Raw genomic sequence first — 15,954 nt, forward strand, 5'->3', positions numbered from 1 at the left:
CGACGCCATGAAAACCGCGATACCTCTCCATCCGATATGATGTGTAAACACTAATTATGCATGATTTGACTGAAAAAAGAAAAACAGTTATTTCTGATTCGATGCCTTTTTCGCCATTAGCGACCGGCTATTGGTCAAACGTTTTCGGACTGCGCCCACATCACCTGCCTGCCACGCGACGTCACAAAACTGCGAAAACTCATCGCGTCAAAGTGACGTGTAAGCATTAAACATGCATTATTATGCCGAACAAAACTGAATTTTCTTCTGAATAGCCGCAGGCTGCCCCGTTCCGAAAGGAATAAAAGATGGCTGCCGCTGATCGCATAGGCGCTGGCTAGTCGCACCTGCCGGAGAGCATCGGTTTATTTGCGTATAATAAACCTTCTTTCGTGGCCGTATAACGTTTTCGAGCACTTTCGGCACGTTTAGGACCTCATTCTGCCAACTCTTCTTTGCTGAGGGTCCGTTTTAGCGTTATTCTTAAGCTTTCGTCGCATGCCGCCGCGATTTTCAACCAGCCACCACAAGCTATGTAAGGGGAAGTGGGCCAATCGCAGACGCCGGCACCACCCTCTTTGTCAGGTTATTAATTTTTATTGCAGTGGCTCGGCCCCATCGAATCCCTCTCCACTTGAGCGTGCTCCTCGCCTCTTGTCAGCCAATTAGATAAGACAAGCGCTCAGTGTGAGCAATATTATTCGCTTTTCAAGCAAACAAAAGTGACCTCCTATGAACGAGAATAGCACTTGATTGGTCTGTACAGACAACCCTGCGGTTGACCGCCCGATGTCTGCGTCAGCGGATACGCAAATTTGACGTCAGGAGATTTGAATAAAGACATATTGGAATAGTTTTACGTTATAGGGCTACAAATTCATGGACAACCGCTGCGAATGGACTGCATGTGTTGCTGGCCCTTCATGAACCATGGCTTTCCTCGAGGATAAAAAAGAATCGCTCATCCACCCAGGTTGTATCGCTAACTTACAAACAAAGAACTTCAACTCAACACAGCCGGGAAGAGTGTGTCCCACTCGTTGCAGTGACAAAGGGAGTAGCGCCGTTTCCTCGCACAGTAAGTTGCTCGCCACGTAATCCATAGAGATCATCCCCAACTCAAACGCGAACTTTTGTCCACTCTATCGGCAACGTATCAAGAATGAGTGAGCGGGTGCACACTTGAATTAGTGCGTCGAAGTACGCGTGACGGCGACTACACCGACAGCACACGAATGTTCGAAGCTGAACGTTTCGTGGCGGCCCACAGAGCCTAGGAGTGTGTGTAGCGATGATACGTCTTTGCTACAACCGATTACAGTGTACAGAACAGCTACGCTTCAAACCTTATGTGCAGCAAGAACAAATCTATCGCTAACTGATCAGTTAAGCAATCAGATACTGACGGTAACGAGGAACTTTACCCAGTGACAAACATGACAACCCGCTGCTTCAAAGTGTTTCTCAATAAAGAACGAAGAGCAAAACATACTGATCTTGATTTAATACATAAGGGGAAAGTATAGACAGTTTGGAATACATTTCTAGCCCCGGTTTCAGTACAAGCATTTTATACGTGGCCCGCACCGTTTGGACAAGGCGTAATGAGCTCTGGAAGCGCTGAAATGCCTTCTGAAGCTGTAGTCAAAACTTCGTGTCGTCTACCAAGTCACCATCTGTACGATATCTGCCGAAACAGAGGGTTGATGAGTCGCACCGGGGCGTCATGTACATCAAGTTTAAACACGGAGGCAGCGGAGGCAGCTGAGGCAAGAAATCGATGCCTCATGACGTGATCAAAACGGCAGCGATCACGGTGTCGCCGTGAAAAGAGTATACATTATAGCACACACATTTTGAGGAATTGAGAGCCAGTCTATGGGTGGCACGTACACAAAGTTCGAAGTGTCTAAGGTAATTGTTGTCACCATCATCATCATCAGCTTACATATTTTATATATCCGCTGCTGACGAAGGCCTCTGCCTGCGATCTGCAATTACCTTTGTGTTGTGCTAGGTGATTCCAAGTTGCGGCTACAAATTTCCTAATTTCATGATCCCACATAATTTTCTGCCGTCCTCGCCTGCGCTTGCCTTGGCGATTGTTCTCTAAATATTATGGTCCACCGGCTAACTTTGCTACGTATTACATGACCTGCCCAGCGCCATTTTTTTTTTTTGAACGAAAAAAACCAGTCAAAAACACAAAGGACAAGAGGAGAGATTCGCACCACAACGACTGGTTTTTTCGTTCAAGTATGTACCAACTGGCCTAGATTTCAATCCTTCTGCCCAGTCGTTGTGGTGTGAACCTCTCCTCTTGTCCTTTGTGTTTTTACTGGTTTTTTCGTTCAAGTATGTACCAACTGGACCAGCTTTCAACCCTTCTGCAAACCATTTTTTTTTCTTTGTGTGAACTAGAATATCGGCCATCCCCATTTGGCCTCTAATCCTCACAGCTCTCTTCTCGTCTCTTATAACGTTACGCATAACATTATTCGTTACATCCCTCTTTGCGCGGGCCTTAGCTTGTTCTCGAGATTCTTTGTTAACCTCCAAGTCTCTGCCCCATATGTTAACAACAGTAGAACTCCTTGATTGTACACTTTCCTTTTCAACGACAGTGGCAAGCTCCCAGTCACGATTTGGCAACACCTGCAGTGTGCACTCCAACCCATTTTTATTCTTCTATGAGCTCTCGCTTTTATCCCAGACACTGGCAAATTCAAATCTGCTGTTTATAATGTTTTTTTTTTTTTTTGAACCAATTGCATACGTATTTTTCCTCTCCCACTCCTCTCTGTAACGCCATCGAGTCTTGCGAGTATTTGAAATAAATAAATAAATAAATAAATAAATAAATAAATAAATAAATAAATATCAATTTCCTTCTCGCGATCACAGTCTCCTTTGGGTAAGTGACCTATGTAAATGTATTCCTTGTACAGACTCTAGTGGTTGACTGCGATCCTGAATTCTTGTTCCCTTGCCAGGCTATCAAACATTATCTTTGTCGTGTCCGCATTATTCTTCAACCCCACTCTTACAGTTTCTCGATCGAGGTCCTCCATCAGTGTGACTGAACAGGACAATGCCATCTGGAAACCGAAGGTTGCTCAGATATTCGCAGTTAATCCTGACTCCTAAGCCTTCTTAGTCTAATAGCTTGAATAGTTCTAAGCATGCCGTGAATAGCACTGGTAAGATTGTGTCTCCTCGCCTGATGCCTTTCTTGATAGGTAACTTTCTATTTTTCTTGTGGGGAACAAGGGTAGCTGTGGAATCTTTGTAGATATTTCTCGAAATGCTCATGTGTGTCTCTCTTACTGCTTGATTATACAAGGTCTCTATGATGGCTGGTATCTACACTGACAAAAGACGAAACCGACCCTTCGAGAGGCGTACACAAGAGGAGAGGAAAGACAACCACACACGCTGGGTGAGTGGTTATCTTTTCTCTCCTCTTGTGTAGGCGTCTTTCGAGGCTGGGTTTCGTCGTTTGTCAAGTTAAGTACAAAGAGGCCCAGCACCAGACTCTTCTATTTATGCTGAATCAAATGCCTTTTTATAATCTATGCAAGCAATATGGAGAGGTTGATTGTACACGGCGGACTTCTCAATTACCTGATTGATGACATGGACATGATACATTTTAGAATATCCCGTCCTGAAGTCAGCCTGTTCTGTTGGTTTATTCAGTCTTGCATGACCCTGATTTTACTACAAATTATTTTCGCCAATACTTTATACAGTACTGAAAACTAATATGCCTGTAATTGTTAAATTTCATATGGTCTCCCTTGTTATGGATTAGTAAAATGTTGGCGTTCCTCCCACACTCAGGTACACTTGAAGTCGTGAGGCACTGAGTGTAGAGGACCGCAAGCTTTTCAAGCACGATATCTCCATCGTATTTGATCAAATCGATTGCTCTTTCATCTTCACCTGCCACTTTTTCCCGGGTCATGTCTTGCAGGGCACTTCTAAATTCATTGCTAGTTATAGGAGGAGCCTCTGTATCCTGTTCATCACTATTTCGAATGAGGGCAGCGTGGCTGCTCTGGGCACTGTATTGGTCAGTATAGACTTCTGCTGCTTTTACTGTATCACCGAAATTGCTGATGACATTGGATTGCTTTCAGTGCATAGATCATGGCTTATCCTATGCCAAGATTTCTTCTCACTGATTTCATGCTGGGGCCATTCTTACTGCTTCCTCAATTTTTCCCACGTTATATATAATTTCAAATATGTCCTACTTTCTTCTTGTAGATCAGTTTCGACAATTCAGCGAATATTATCTGATGTCTTGAGTTAGACCCTTTCAGGCTTCGTCATTTCTTTATGAGGTTTATTGTTACTTGAGAGAGCTTACATACTGGTTGCCTAGGTGTCTTACCTCTCACTTTAAGTGCTGCTTCTGAAATTATTCTGGTTGCAGTTTCATTCATTACCTTCATCTTCCTGTTAGAAAGCTGCACATTTGCTCGCGAGCACTATCAGGAATTCATATGCTTTTACCCTTACTGCGTCTAGGTTAACCTGTCTCTTCTTGACCAATTTTACTATTTCTCCCTTCATACTGAGAGGAACGGTAGACCTCACTAACCTATGGTAACTCCCCTCTATCCTACCTAGCACTTCTGTATCATGGACTGCGCTGGGATCGGCCGAGAGTATGAAATCTATTTCATTTCTTGTCTCTTCTTTAGGGCTTTTCTAGGTGCAATTCCTGTTACGGGGCTTCCTGAAGAAGGTATTCATTATTCAAGATCTATTCCTTTCCTCGAATTCTACAAATATCAGACCTCTTATTCGTAGAATCGATGCTGTAGTTGCGAAGTGTTTGTTCCCCAGCCTTTTTCTCGCCTTTGGCATTGGAGTCGGCCATGACTATAGTATACTGAGTTTGCACCTATCTCGTTGCTCATTCAACATCTCCATAAAACTACCCTAGTTCTTCATCATCATGACTGGAGGTTGGAGCGCAAGCTTGCACTACCGTTATTCTATACTTCCTGTTCAGCTTTATCACAACGACCGTTACCCTCTCATAAATGCTCTAGAATTCATCAATGTTGCCCGCTACATCTTGATGGACTAGAAATGTTACCCCGCATTCTCTGTTATGTGGAAGACCTCTGTAGCAGAGGACTTGGCCGTTAGTCAGCACTGTATAAGACCCATCAGTTCTTTTGAACTCACTGAGTCCAATAATATCTGAGGCAATGCCTGATAAATCCTCAAAGAACCCTAGTAAGCTTGCGTCACTCGAAAGGGTTCGCAGGCTAAATGTTGCCAGGTTCAGTATTCGGTGGTGGCCTGTCCGGATTCAGCGATTCTTAGCACCGTCTGCCGCGCCGCAGGTCTGACCGCTACCTATGTCAAGTGCTCCTCAACAGCTGGGGACTGAGGGCCATGGGTTAATTGCAAGAGTGACGATGAACGTAGTGGCCGAATACTGCACCATTATGGGGTGTTACTTGCCAAAACCACGATTTGATTATGAGACATGCCGTATTGAAGGACTCCGAAATAATCTGGCCACTTTAACGGGCCCACAGTGCACGGGACACGGGCATTTTTTTTCTTGGCCTCCATCGATATGCGGCCGCCGCGGCTGGGGTCGGATTCCGCGACCTCACACTTAGCAGCGCAACACCATAACCGCTAAGCCATGGGCGGGGGGGCGGGGGGGGGGGTCTGTAGGCAAGCATGTCATGGGCTACGAATATTACACACTAAATATCTATAACTCTCCCGTTACACTCATAGAAAAGGGTGCTTGAACGAATTAAAGTACTAATATACACCCTTTCCGGCAACGTGGTGTTGCCGAAGTGCACACGACCTTTTATTTTCACAGGGATATTTTTTGTTTTATCACAACCTTAGTCTTCAACGTCCGCCAAAGTAATCCTGAAGTGTGTTTCGGGATGTTCATAAAAAACAGACCGAAGAAAAAAAAAACAGCTGAGCCTGTATTTAAACTGTAAACCTACGGATTGCCAGTCGAAAGTGGTACCTCTCGTACCACTCTGCCAACAAAGACACAGTTGATAATACAGCATTTTCATGAGCGCAGCGGCACCTCCAGCTGATATGATAGGCTGACGCCCCGCTTTTCAGTGCTTTGGTTTATCTATATATAATCCCCAAGGTGAATCTATTTAAGCGAAGCTAGCAGTAAGAAGTTAAACGCAGGAAGGAGAGAAAGGGACAAAGTAGTTGTGTCTTTCCACTTTCCCACCAGAGCGCGCCACTTCCGTAATAAATGCGGTGGTCGTATCGGTAGTAGATTGTTCAGCATGTGCAGTCGCGATTACAAGTTTGGGGACCACAACACCAGCAAAAAATTAAAATATGTTCAAGCGCAGCTCAACGGCCTGGAATTTGTTTAATACATTGTATTGGTCAAGCACGCGCCCGTACGCGTGCGCTCTTGATTTCAGCTAGAATGCCCAGGCTGTGAAAAAAAAATTGCGGCCCCTTTGGTTCTCAAATTTTTTATCTTGACTGTTCCTGCGAATTCTTCGCAGGTATTCAACTGATACTTCATGAAGCCGTACTTGTCTTAGTGCGCATAGTACTTCGCGGGCGCCGGTGCTGTACCAGAAAGAACATGTACCTGAACTACGATTGGCTAACACACTGATTCGCTTACGCTGCAGAACTAATCTTTAAAACAATTTAAACGAAGCCAGTAGTAAAATAGTGACATCCAGGAAAGTAAATAAAAGAACCAGCTCACCGCCGGGGACAAAATATGCATGAAGTAGCAAGACAGCCACGCATTGCCTAATTCAAGCATGTGACGAGCTCGCAAAATACATCTTGTCGAAAACTTTTGAGAATGCATATCTCAAAAGTAGCGTTATTCACAGATTGATTTCCACACAGTTTGCAAATTGCAGCATGTGCCGCAAAGTAGAAACCTTGGAAGTTAATTAGCGATACTGTGTTAATTAGTTAAATATTGGTTTTCATTTCTAGTGCTAATAGCGTCTACTTCGGAGAGCAGTCCAGCTAATGTTGCAGAACTGTACCACATGCCACGGGTGATATAAAAATGTTATTGAAAAGCGCGCTGTATAATACAACACACGTGCGATCTATTCTCTCTTTCCAGTTCACTTGCTTCCGTGGAACAATGGAGAGCCATGCACGGCTTATATGTTGTTTATTTACAAAATGTTCCGCAGAAGAAGTCGAAGCAGGGTGAGCAGTATACAGCAGATTATTTACACCGAGCAGGATAAAGAAGTATGTAACACGTTTTTAACACAAATCCTTTGGTCGAAGGAGGTCGAAGGAGGTCGAAAGGTGAACGATTAGGGAAGTGTTAAACAATTTGGTCATGACCGGCGTTGTTGGAGAAGTATGGGAGAGGCCTTTGCCCTGCATTGGGCGTAATCAGGCTGATGATGATGATGATGATGATGATAATGAAACAATTTGGTTTTAATACACCTATAATTATTACACGAAATAGCAACATTATTTCCACAAATGGTGTGCAGGTTACGGGCGCTGGAAATATGCTTCACTTAGTTTATTACACTAAGCTACGGTCCTTGCGAAAATTGGCGTTCGAGAATGAGGGTAGTGGTTTCGAGTGGGTCTGCTTATCACGGGCAATACGTATATTGCGTTGTCTAAGGCTAGGCCATGACTAATCAAGTTTGAAAGAAATGCTACTCGACTTTTCTTTCATCGAATTTGTAATAGTTCAATGCCGTCTGCGGTTAGTAATGCAGTGGGGGAGTCAGTAGCCTTAACTTTACTGTAAATAAATCGTACTGCATTTCCTTGAATTCTTTCTAGGTTATTAAGGTTAATTTGTATGTGAGGGCCCCAAACTATGGAAGTGTACTTAAGTTTTGGCCTAATTAAGGAAAAGTAAGAGAGCTGTTTAACACTAGGCGGGCAGGGTTGAGTTTGTGGCGTAGAAGGCATAGTTTACAGAAAGCGGCAGAGCAGATGGTATTTACGTGAATGTTCCATGATAAGTCACTTGTTAATGTTAAGCCTAAATATTTATAGCAGGCTATTTTCAGTAAAGGTGCAGTAGCCAAATTGTAAGTGTAGTTAGTCTAAGGGGACATTTCTGCGCGTTATGCATGGGGAGATAGACACACTTAGTTGCATTAAGGAGCATTTCCCATTGCTCACACCATTATAACACATTGCCTCAGTTAGAATTAAGGTCACATTGGTAACTAATGCAGGCAACTTCTCAAAACAAAACGCAATCGTAAGCAAATAGACGAATTTTAACGGAGGTGTTAGCCAAATTGACAATCTCCTTTATATATAGCAAAATAAATAAAATGAAGTGTCGCCAGCTACTGCTTCCTGAAGTTCCGCTTGGCCTATTAAACATACTAAGGCGCTATAACCAAAAGCTATTCCAAACTGTTTCTATTCAGTTTATGCCATTAGCCCTACACGATTGTTCAAAAGTTTCAGGTCCCCGCCCACTTCGCCTGTCTGACACGCGACGTTACTAAAATTACGAAAATTCCCCATCTGGTATAACGTGCACACACTAATTATGCAGGATTAGGCGCACAAAAGAAAGAAAAGGAGACGGTATTTCCCACTCTGCACTTTGTTCAAAATTTGCCCTCTACTATTTGTCGGTTTTCTTTGGCGCGGTGCCCGCTTCGCCTGTCCATTAGGCGACGTCACAAAACCAGGAAGACTTACCATGTTAACGGGACCTCTATGCACTAAAGATGCATTCATATGTCGACCAAACCGATTTTTTTAGGATAGCTGGAGACGGCCCCGTTCCAAAGGAATAAAAAATGGCTGCCCGCCGGTCACTCTGACACTGGCTGCTTGAAAGTTTCAGTGAGAATGAATTTCTTTTCGCATAATGCAGATGTTTGCGTTCCAACCTTCTGGGCACTTATGTGACATCGCGCTGTCAACCATTTTTCACTGAGGATCCATCTTAAAGGGCGGCATTTTTTAACGCTCCATTGGAAACCCACCACGAATTTCGACCAGCCACCCCAAGTGAAATCGGACCAATCGCAGACGCGGGTACCACTCCCCCCCCCCCCCCCCGTTTATCTCCACTCGCCACGCTAGCTGGGCCCCATCGAAACTCTCTCCACATTTGCGCGTTGCTCGTCTCTTATATGCCCATTAGTTAAGAAAATATTGTCAAGGTGGGCAATGCTATTCACTTTAAAACAAAACAGAAAGGAACTCCTATACACGATAATAGCCTTTGGTTGGGTCTTTCAAACGACGCTGCAGATCACCGCCCTATGCTGCGTCAGCGGTTACGTAAATTTAGCTTTACGAGATTGAAATGAAATCATAACAGAATTGTTTACAGTAATACTTCACTTAGCTGTACTGTGACACTTTCTGCTCTTCTTCTCGTACATAGCGATATATTTTTTAATTTACAATATTTATTCTGCAAGGCGGCCTACGGGAAGTATACATAACATGCCGCACATCACTATTGCCTAAATTTGAATCGAGCAGTTAGCACACCCAAAAGTCTCACTAATTTCTTTTTATTCAGAGCTTTCGAAACAAACACCGGCTTCGCGGAAGCTATCCCGGCCAGTAACGCTCACATCACGTGCATTTACCTCAAATTCGTAGACAACAGCGTCAGTCCCGAGGTATGCATACCTAGAAAGTGCTGCGAAATTGCCATTTCGCTTATCCGCCCCACATTTCACGGCATGGTGATGACGTAAGTAACTTCCTACGCAACAAAATTTGTTGACAATATCGGCAATTCGTGTTAGGCGGACCACCATAGAGGGGTCTACGCGAACTACATCTGTCTAAGCTTAACACAGGGCTAGATGAATAGAAGAACGAAATAAAATTACCTTAGGCCATCCAGGTATGGTGAGCCATTTTCATGGCGCTCGTCGCACTTTTCGAAGCATGTTAAAATTGTTGTCGTCATACTCGTCCAACTGCCTGGCATCTGGTTTTTCTGTGGTTTTTTCTGTGGACGGCTCAGCTTCTGTCTCAGCAGCCGAAGTGGCTTCAGCTGATGTCGAAGACCCAGCTTCCGTCTCACCAGCCGAAGCGCCTTCCGCTGACGTCGAAGGCTCCGCTTCCTTGCTGCTGGCCTCAGTGATATCTTCGGAGCTGCCCACTTCAGTGGTCACTTCAGCCGATGGAGATGACTCGACGACTACATTCGTGGCAGTTTCGATGGTTTCTGGTGATTGCGTATCTTCATTCTCTTTTTCAGTTGCTTTAGTGTCGTTGATCTCGCCAGAACTTTCCGTGACTTTCGCTTGCGCATCACCTTGGCTACCAGTGGAATTGTCTCTGTCGACATGGGGTTCCACAGTGGCTGGTGTAACATATGGTGCCTCCGTCTCTACAGTCAGCATATCATACGGAGGCGTTTCGTAGTCACCGGGACGCTCCGGCGCCGTCGCTGGATACTCTGCAAGGGTCTCCTCCCCCGCGGGATACTCGTCCGGGAACGCCGGCACCGTCCTCGGGAAGGGCGCAGGGGTGCCGCCTGTCCGAGGCCTAGGGGTGATGATGAAGAAAGGCGGCGTCCTGAGCGTAACTGCTTTGGGTGTTTTTCGTCGGGCGAAGTGCACTTCAATACTGAAGTCCTCGGGCAGCCGTGTTCGTTCACGTAGGTGCAGAGAAGGTTCCTTCTTGGCCAAGTACCTCTCTTGGCCGTAGCTGGCCTGGCTCGCCGCGGTGCGGTTGAGCAGCGTGGCGACAAGAGCGCAGGACGACGCCAGGCAGAAAATGGCCAGTGCCATCACCCAGTAGCCGGCTGTCTTCCTGTCCAACCCAGGTGGAAGCTCAATGATTGGCGCTGACGTCTTCATTTCCGTGTCCATAGTCTGCGACCTTCGGCTGGACGAGCTGCGGACGCTGCTGCTTCGGCGCGGGCTGAGCCTGCCATCGGGAATGAATTGAAACAGATGGCACTAGTGTAGTTGACCGATTTGTTGCACTTCACAATCTAGAGATTCGCCGAGTCTGCGAAATCCGAAGAAGATAGTTCGCTAGAAGATGGCAGGTCTGAAGTGATCAACATTGGTCGCAGAAGAAATCTCAACTGGAGCGAACGTTTTGACAAGAGTCTTCGTCAGTACCGCACGTGCTTGGCAGCTGCGGCTCCGACGAAGACAAGCCCCTTGTTCAAACATTGGCTACAGCGATATTTCTTGTTCGACAACTGTTGCGATAATCTAGCCTATGAGCGAGCAATAAAATATTCCAGGCCAATTCTCGCTGCCATAGGATCTCTTACCCTGCCGGTAATTCTTAACAGATGGGGCCGTTCTGTGGCTACACAAATGGAGTTACTGCGGCGAGATTGTGACGCCGCTACGTCATGCAGAAGGTAATAGTTGCTGAGTCACTGGAACGGTGCAGTGTCGTTCACAAATAGCCTTGTCCATCCAGCAAAGTTGCATTCTTTCTCTTCATTAAAGGTAGACTGCTTTAGTCAATCCGTAATAAAGCTTACACCTGCCTCTATGCCTAGAAGTCTTTAGTCAATACCTTTTAAAACAACCAACCTACCTATAGGAATAAAACCAGATGTGATACTTAGTGTTGGACAGGCGTGAATTGGGTGAATATAAGTAAGGACTGGTTGCTTGTATTGAAAGCTTGATAAAATCTAGGGACGTGAGCTTTTTCCAACAGTAGTTCTATTTAAAGAGTGTAAGACACGACACAGTAAGTAAGTTGATAAACAGCATTTGTTAGCTGCCCGTGTTCTTTGTATTTTGTGGGCGCTGCTGTCTGACCATGAATAAGTAGCAAGCGGCCAACTTTCAGCTTTTTTCTATAATAACGGAAAGATCCCCGTAGCCTAATTTTGCTTGAAGTAGCAAGTTATTGTCAGGGTGTAATAGGACATATAATCCTCAATTCTATGAGTTTTGGAGAACGACCGGCGTACATATTGGTGCATTGGATAAAATTTAGATTTCGTGACTTCTCGTGTGCCTATACTTGTTCACTAACGTGTTCGCAACCCGCTTTGCTCAAGGATGACAAACTTGTACTACAAGGCTGGCATAAATATTTAATATTTCATCTGCATGTTCATGTTTCAGGAGATTCAATAGCACTAATAACAAAGACCAGTGAGCGAAACAGCACACACATATAAGTAGACCAGAAGAAGACAGCCCGATTGCTATAGGAACAACATAAATTTAATTATTGCATCAACCAGAACCCATGATCCAAGAGGTCAACAGGCAAACTCATGTTTCTGCACATGAGCGATTTCTGAGCTGAGTTGGTGCTACGCACATTCATTATTCACGCCCATTATCAGAATCCCATTCCTATAAAGCAGACAATTTCTTTTCCATTAAAGGCAGTGATAAGGCGCTGGGGCACATGATAGAGTGCAACGTAGCCAGCAATGTCGAGTTAAAGTTGATCGAAGGCTCAAGGTTAGATTAACTGATGGAAAAAGTTTGGCCGTCAGACTAGCCATCATTCTGTGCGCCTTCTCCTTCTTTAACAAAACTTCGTTTTATGCATTATAGCACAAAAGTACATGGAACGCCAATGCGTTTTTTCGCAAAGCTCGGGAATTATCCGAAAAGTCGCGTCATTCTGACAATTTGTTCCAAGTGTATCCACCTTGCGAACACCACAGCTAGAATTTGTAAGTTGCAATATGGGCCGTAAGGTAACTAGTTAGGAAGCTAGTTAGTGAAATTTTCCTAATTAGTCGATTAAGCATTTCAATTTTTCTCTGCAAGTAGTGTTCGCCGCATCGAGTAGACCACTTCAAGAGCTAGAATTGTGCTATCTGGCACAGGCAACCTTTAAGAATTTTTTTAAAGTGCTCGCTGAAACGCCCTGTATACTTAGGGGGCAACGCTGCGGAACAACGAAAATAACTGCAGTCATATAAATGTCAATCTCATTTCGTAGTACAGCTTTTAATCTGCGATGCTTTATAAGGACTAATCATTTCATGTACTACAACCACAACTTCTGCACGCATGGGGCGCTACAACGTAGAGTTATACCAAACTTTCCTTATTTCGATTGTGCAACCAGCCCTCCACGACTGGCGAAATTTTTTTCCGGTCACCGCCACTTCGCTTGTCTGTCGCGCGAGATCTAGAAAACTGCGAATGCTCCTCATCTGATATGACCTGTATACACTGACTATGCATGATTAGACAGGAAAAAATAAGAATAATTATTTCCCATTCTATACATTTTCACCATCAGCTCTCCGCAAAATGAATCATCACGGTGCATTCCGCCTATTTCAATTGGTAACAATTTATCATCAGCATGTGAATAATGCACATACTTAGGTGTTATTATTGGCTTTAACTTAAATTTCATCGCCATATAACTCATATCAAAAAGAAGTTATCACTTGGAATATGCATTCTCATAAGGGCACGTCCATTCTTTCCACAACCTGGTTGCTGTCATATTATTTCGCGTTTGTACGCTCTCACATTAATTACTGCATAACCTCCTGGAATAACACGTACACTACTCACATAAAACTGATACAAACCAACCAGAACCAGACAATTAGAATAATCACGTCGAGTCCACACACCGCCAATGCTAAACAGTTACTACAAGCAAATAACATTCTGGACGTTGCAGCCCTTGTCAATTACAACCTTGACACTTTTCTTTTCAAACTAGTAAATGACAAAATCTCATCATCCCTAATTCCTATATCATCTCTAACGAACACTAACTCAACAGGTTTCGTGCTGCATAATAACTTAATTCTGCCCAAATTGCACACTAATTATAGCAAACAGACAGTTGACTTTGCAGCCATATCATCAGGCAGTACATTACCACTTGTAATAAAACCCCAGAAAGCCCCTCGATTTTGCTATGAACTGAAATTTTCTTTTGTTGTGTGATATGTATGTAGCGCAATGTACTGTATAACCCTATATTGATTTTAGACGTGCCATTCTTATGTACTCCGATGTGTTACTTAAGTTTTTCTTTCTTTATTTTCATTATTCTTTTTGCCTTCTCTTCTATGTTAGTTTTATCTGTTTTATCTAGTTTCCCAATATTGCTTACTGCCGATGCATTGTTGTCTATTAATATCTTCAGTTACTTACATCTGTATTTCATTATTTATCATTTCTGCAATTGTACCATTAAGTTGATGTTCCTTGCCAATGTAAATTCTGTGTTAACAATGAACAGGAGGTCCCAATTCAATTTTTACTACAGGACCTCCTTCTGTACACCTCTATCTGTAAAGTATCTTTATATAATAGTAACAAATTTATTAATTGATTGATTGATTGATTGATTGATTGATTGATTGATTGATTGATTGATTGATTGATTGATTGATTGATTGATTGATTGATTGATTGATTGATTGATTGAAAAGTTATAGGGCTAAGGCCACTACGCCTGTCTGTCACGAGACATCTCAAAACCGCGAAAGCTGAACGCGTCAAAGTTACCTGTACTCATTGAAGATGCGCTAAAATGTCGAACAAAGCTGATTTTTTTTTCTGAATAGACGGAGACTACCCCGTTCCCAAAGGAATAGAAGATGGCTGCTCGTCGATTGCTCTGGCACTGGGTACTCGGAGCTGCCAAGCAAAATGAATTTATAGGCGTATAAATTGTTTTTCGTAGCAGTACAGCGCTGTCGAGCTCTTGTAACGCGTACGTTGCACGCCGCTGCAATTTTCCACCACACAACGAAAGGCAAGCAAGACAGCAAGAAGCAGCGGGCCAACCACAGACACTGGCACCACTCTCCTTAACAGGTTATCTCAACAGGTTATTCCCCTCAACTGGGGAAAGGGAAGGAGGGGGGAAGTGATGTAGCAGCCTTATTCGCAGAATTTAAGCGGGAAATGCGTGCTGAACTCAGGGACCTGAGAAAGTCGGTTCAGCACTGCAGTGGCACGTGTGACGATGTCAAAGACGTGACCCGGGATCTAAAGGCACTAAGAGATGAATTAAAAAGCTTGGTGTCTGAGAATCAAAAACAAAAAAACTGAAAGCAAGCAGTTAACTCTGAAATTACAAGAGTTGGAACAGTATCAAAAAAGTAACAACCTTGAGATAAAAGGTGTTACGGACGAGTGCGACTTTTTAGTAGCCGTTCGAGAAATCTGTGAACTAGTCAGAGAGGCAGCTGACGAGAGGGACAATGATATAGGCCATAGAGTCCCAACTGCGAACTCAACAACCAAGAACATTGCTGTTCGTTTTCTGAGGCGTGCTAAGAGAGACTCGGTATCAGCCAAGGCTAAGAAAATGAGAATTGGCACGAAAGACGTTGGCCTGGCTGGTGTTAACAGCGCAATTTTCATCAATGAACATTTGACACGGTACAACAAGCAGTTGCTTGGAGCAACAGTGGCAAAGAAGAAAGAGCTCAAATGGAAGTTTGAGCGCACAGCAGGTGGCAAAATCCTAGCAAGGAAAGACAAAGGTAGCCGTGTTCTGCGAATCTCTTCTTCCGATGAGCTTGCACAAATGAACTAAAGATTGCATCAGCTAATTATGAGCTTACCTTCTCTCTACTGTAGATGAGCACGTGTGATGTATACACATCAGAAGTATTTAACACCGCATTTAAGACCAAGCAATCTAACTTCTCTTTGATTCATCTCAACATTAGAAGTATAAAAAACAAGCTTGACAGCCTACAAATTTTCTTGGAGTCTCTCGTGTTGAGATTCGAAGTCATTGTTTTTGCGGAGACTTGGCTGACGATTACCGATGATACACCCGCCATTAACAATTACGCCTGCGTACGCTTGGACCACGTAGGGAAAACAGGAGGGGGTATGGCGGTATATATCAGTCGTAGCTTTGCTTACACCATCATTGAGGACTCCACAATTACAAATGTAAATGTTGAATGCTTAGTTATAAAACATCTCAATTTCAGCTTGATGTCATATATAGGCAACCAGCTGGTTCTAAACG

The 15,954-nt window shown here is 43.9% G+C and overlaps 1 protein-coding gene across 1 annotated transcript in view; it reads right to left on the reverse strand.

The window, feature by feature from the left end:
- LOC129387218 (uncharacterized) overlaps window positions 1–15,954 on the reverse strand; it is a 50,901-nt gene that overhangs the window by 15,784 nt on the left and 19,163 nt on the right. The window contains exon 2 of the mRNA XM_055075979.2: window positions 9,867–10,914. Coding sequence (XP_054931954.2) covers window positions 9,897–10,914 — 1,018 coding nt within the window. The 3' untranslated portion in view covers window positions 9,867–9,896. The remainder of the gene's footprint in view (window positions 1–9,866; window positions 10,915–15,954) is intronic.

The sequence above is a fragment of the Dermacentor andersoni genome, chromosome 2, assembly GCF_023375885.2.
Source record: "Dermacentor andersoni chromosome 2, qqDerAnde1_hic_scaffold, whole genome shotgun sequence".
Classification (NCBI taxonomy): Eukaryota; Metazoa; Arthropoda; class Arachnida; order Ixodida; family Ixodidae; genus Dermacentor; species Dermacentor andersoni.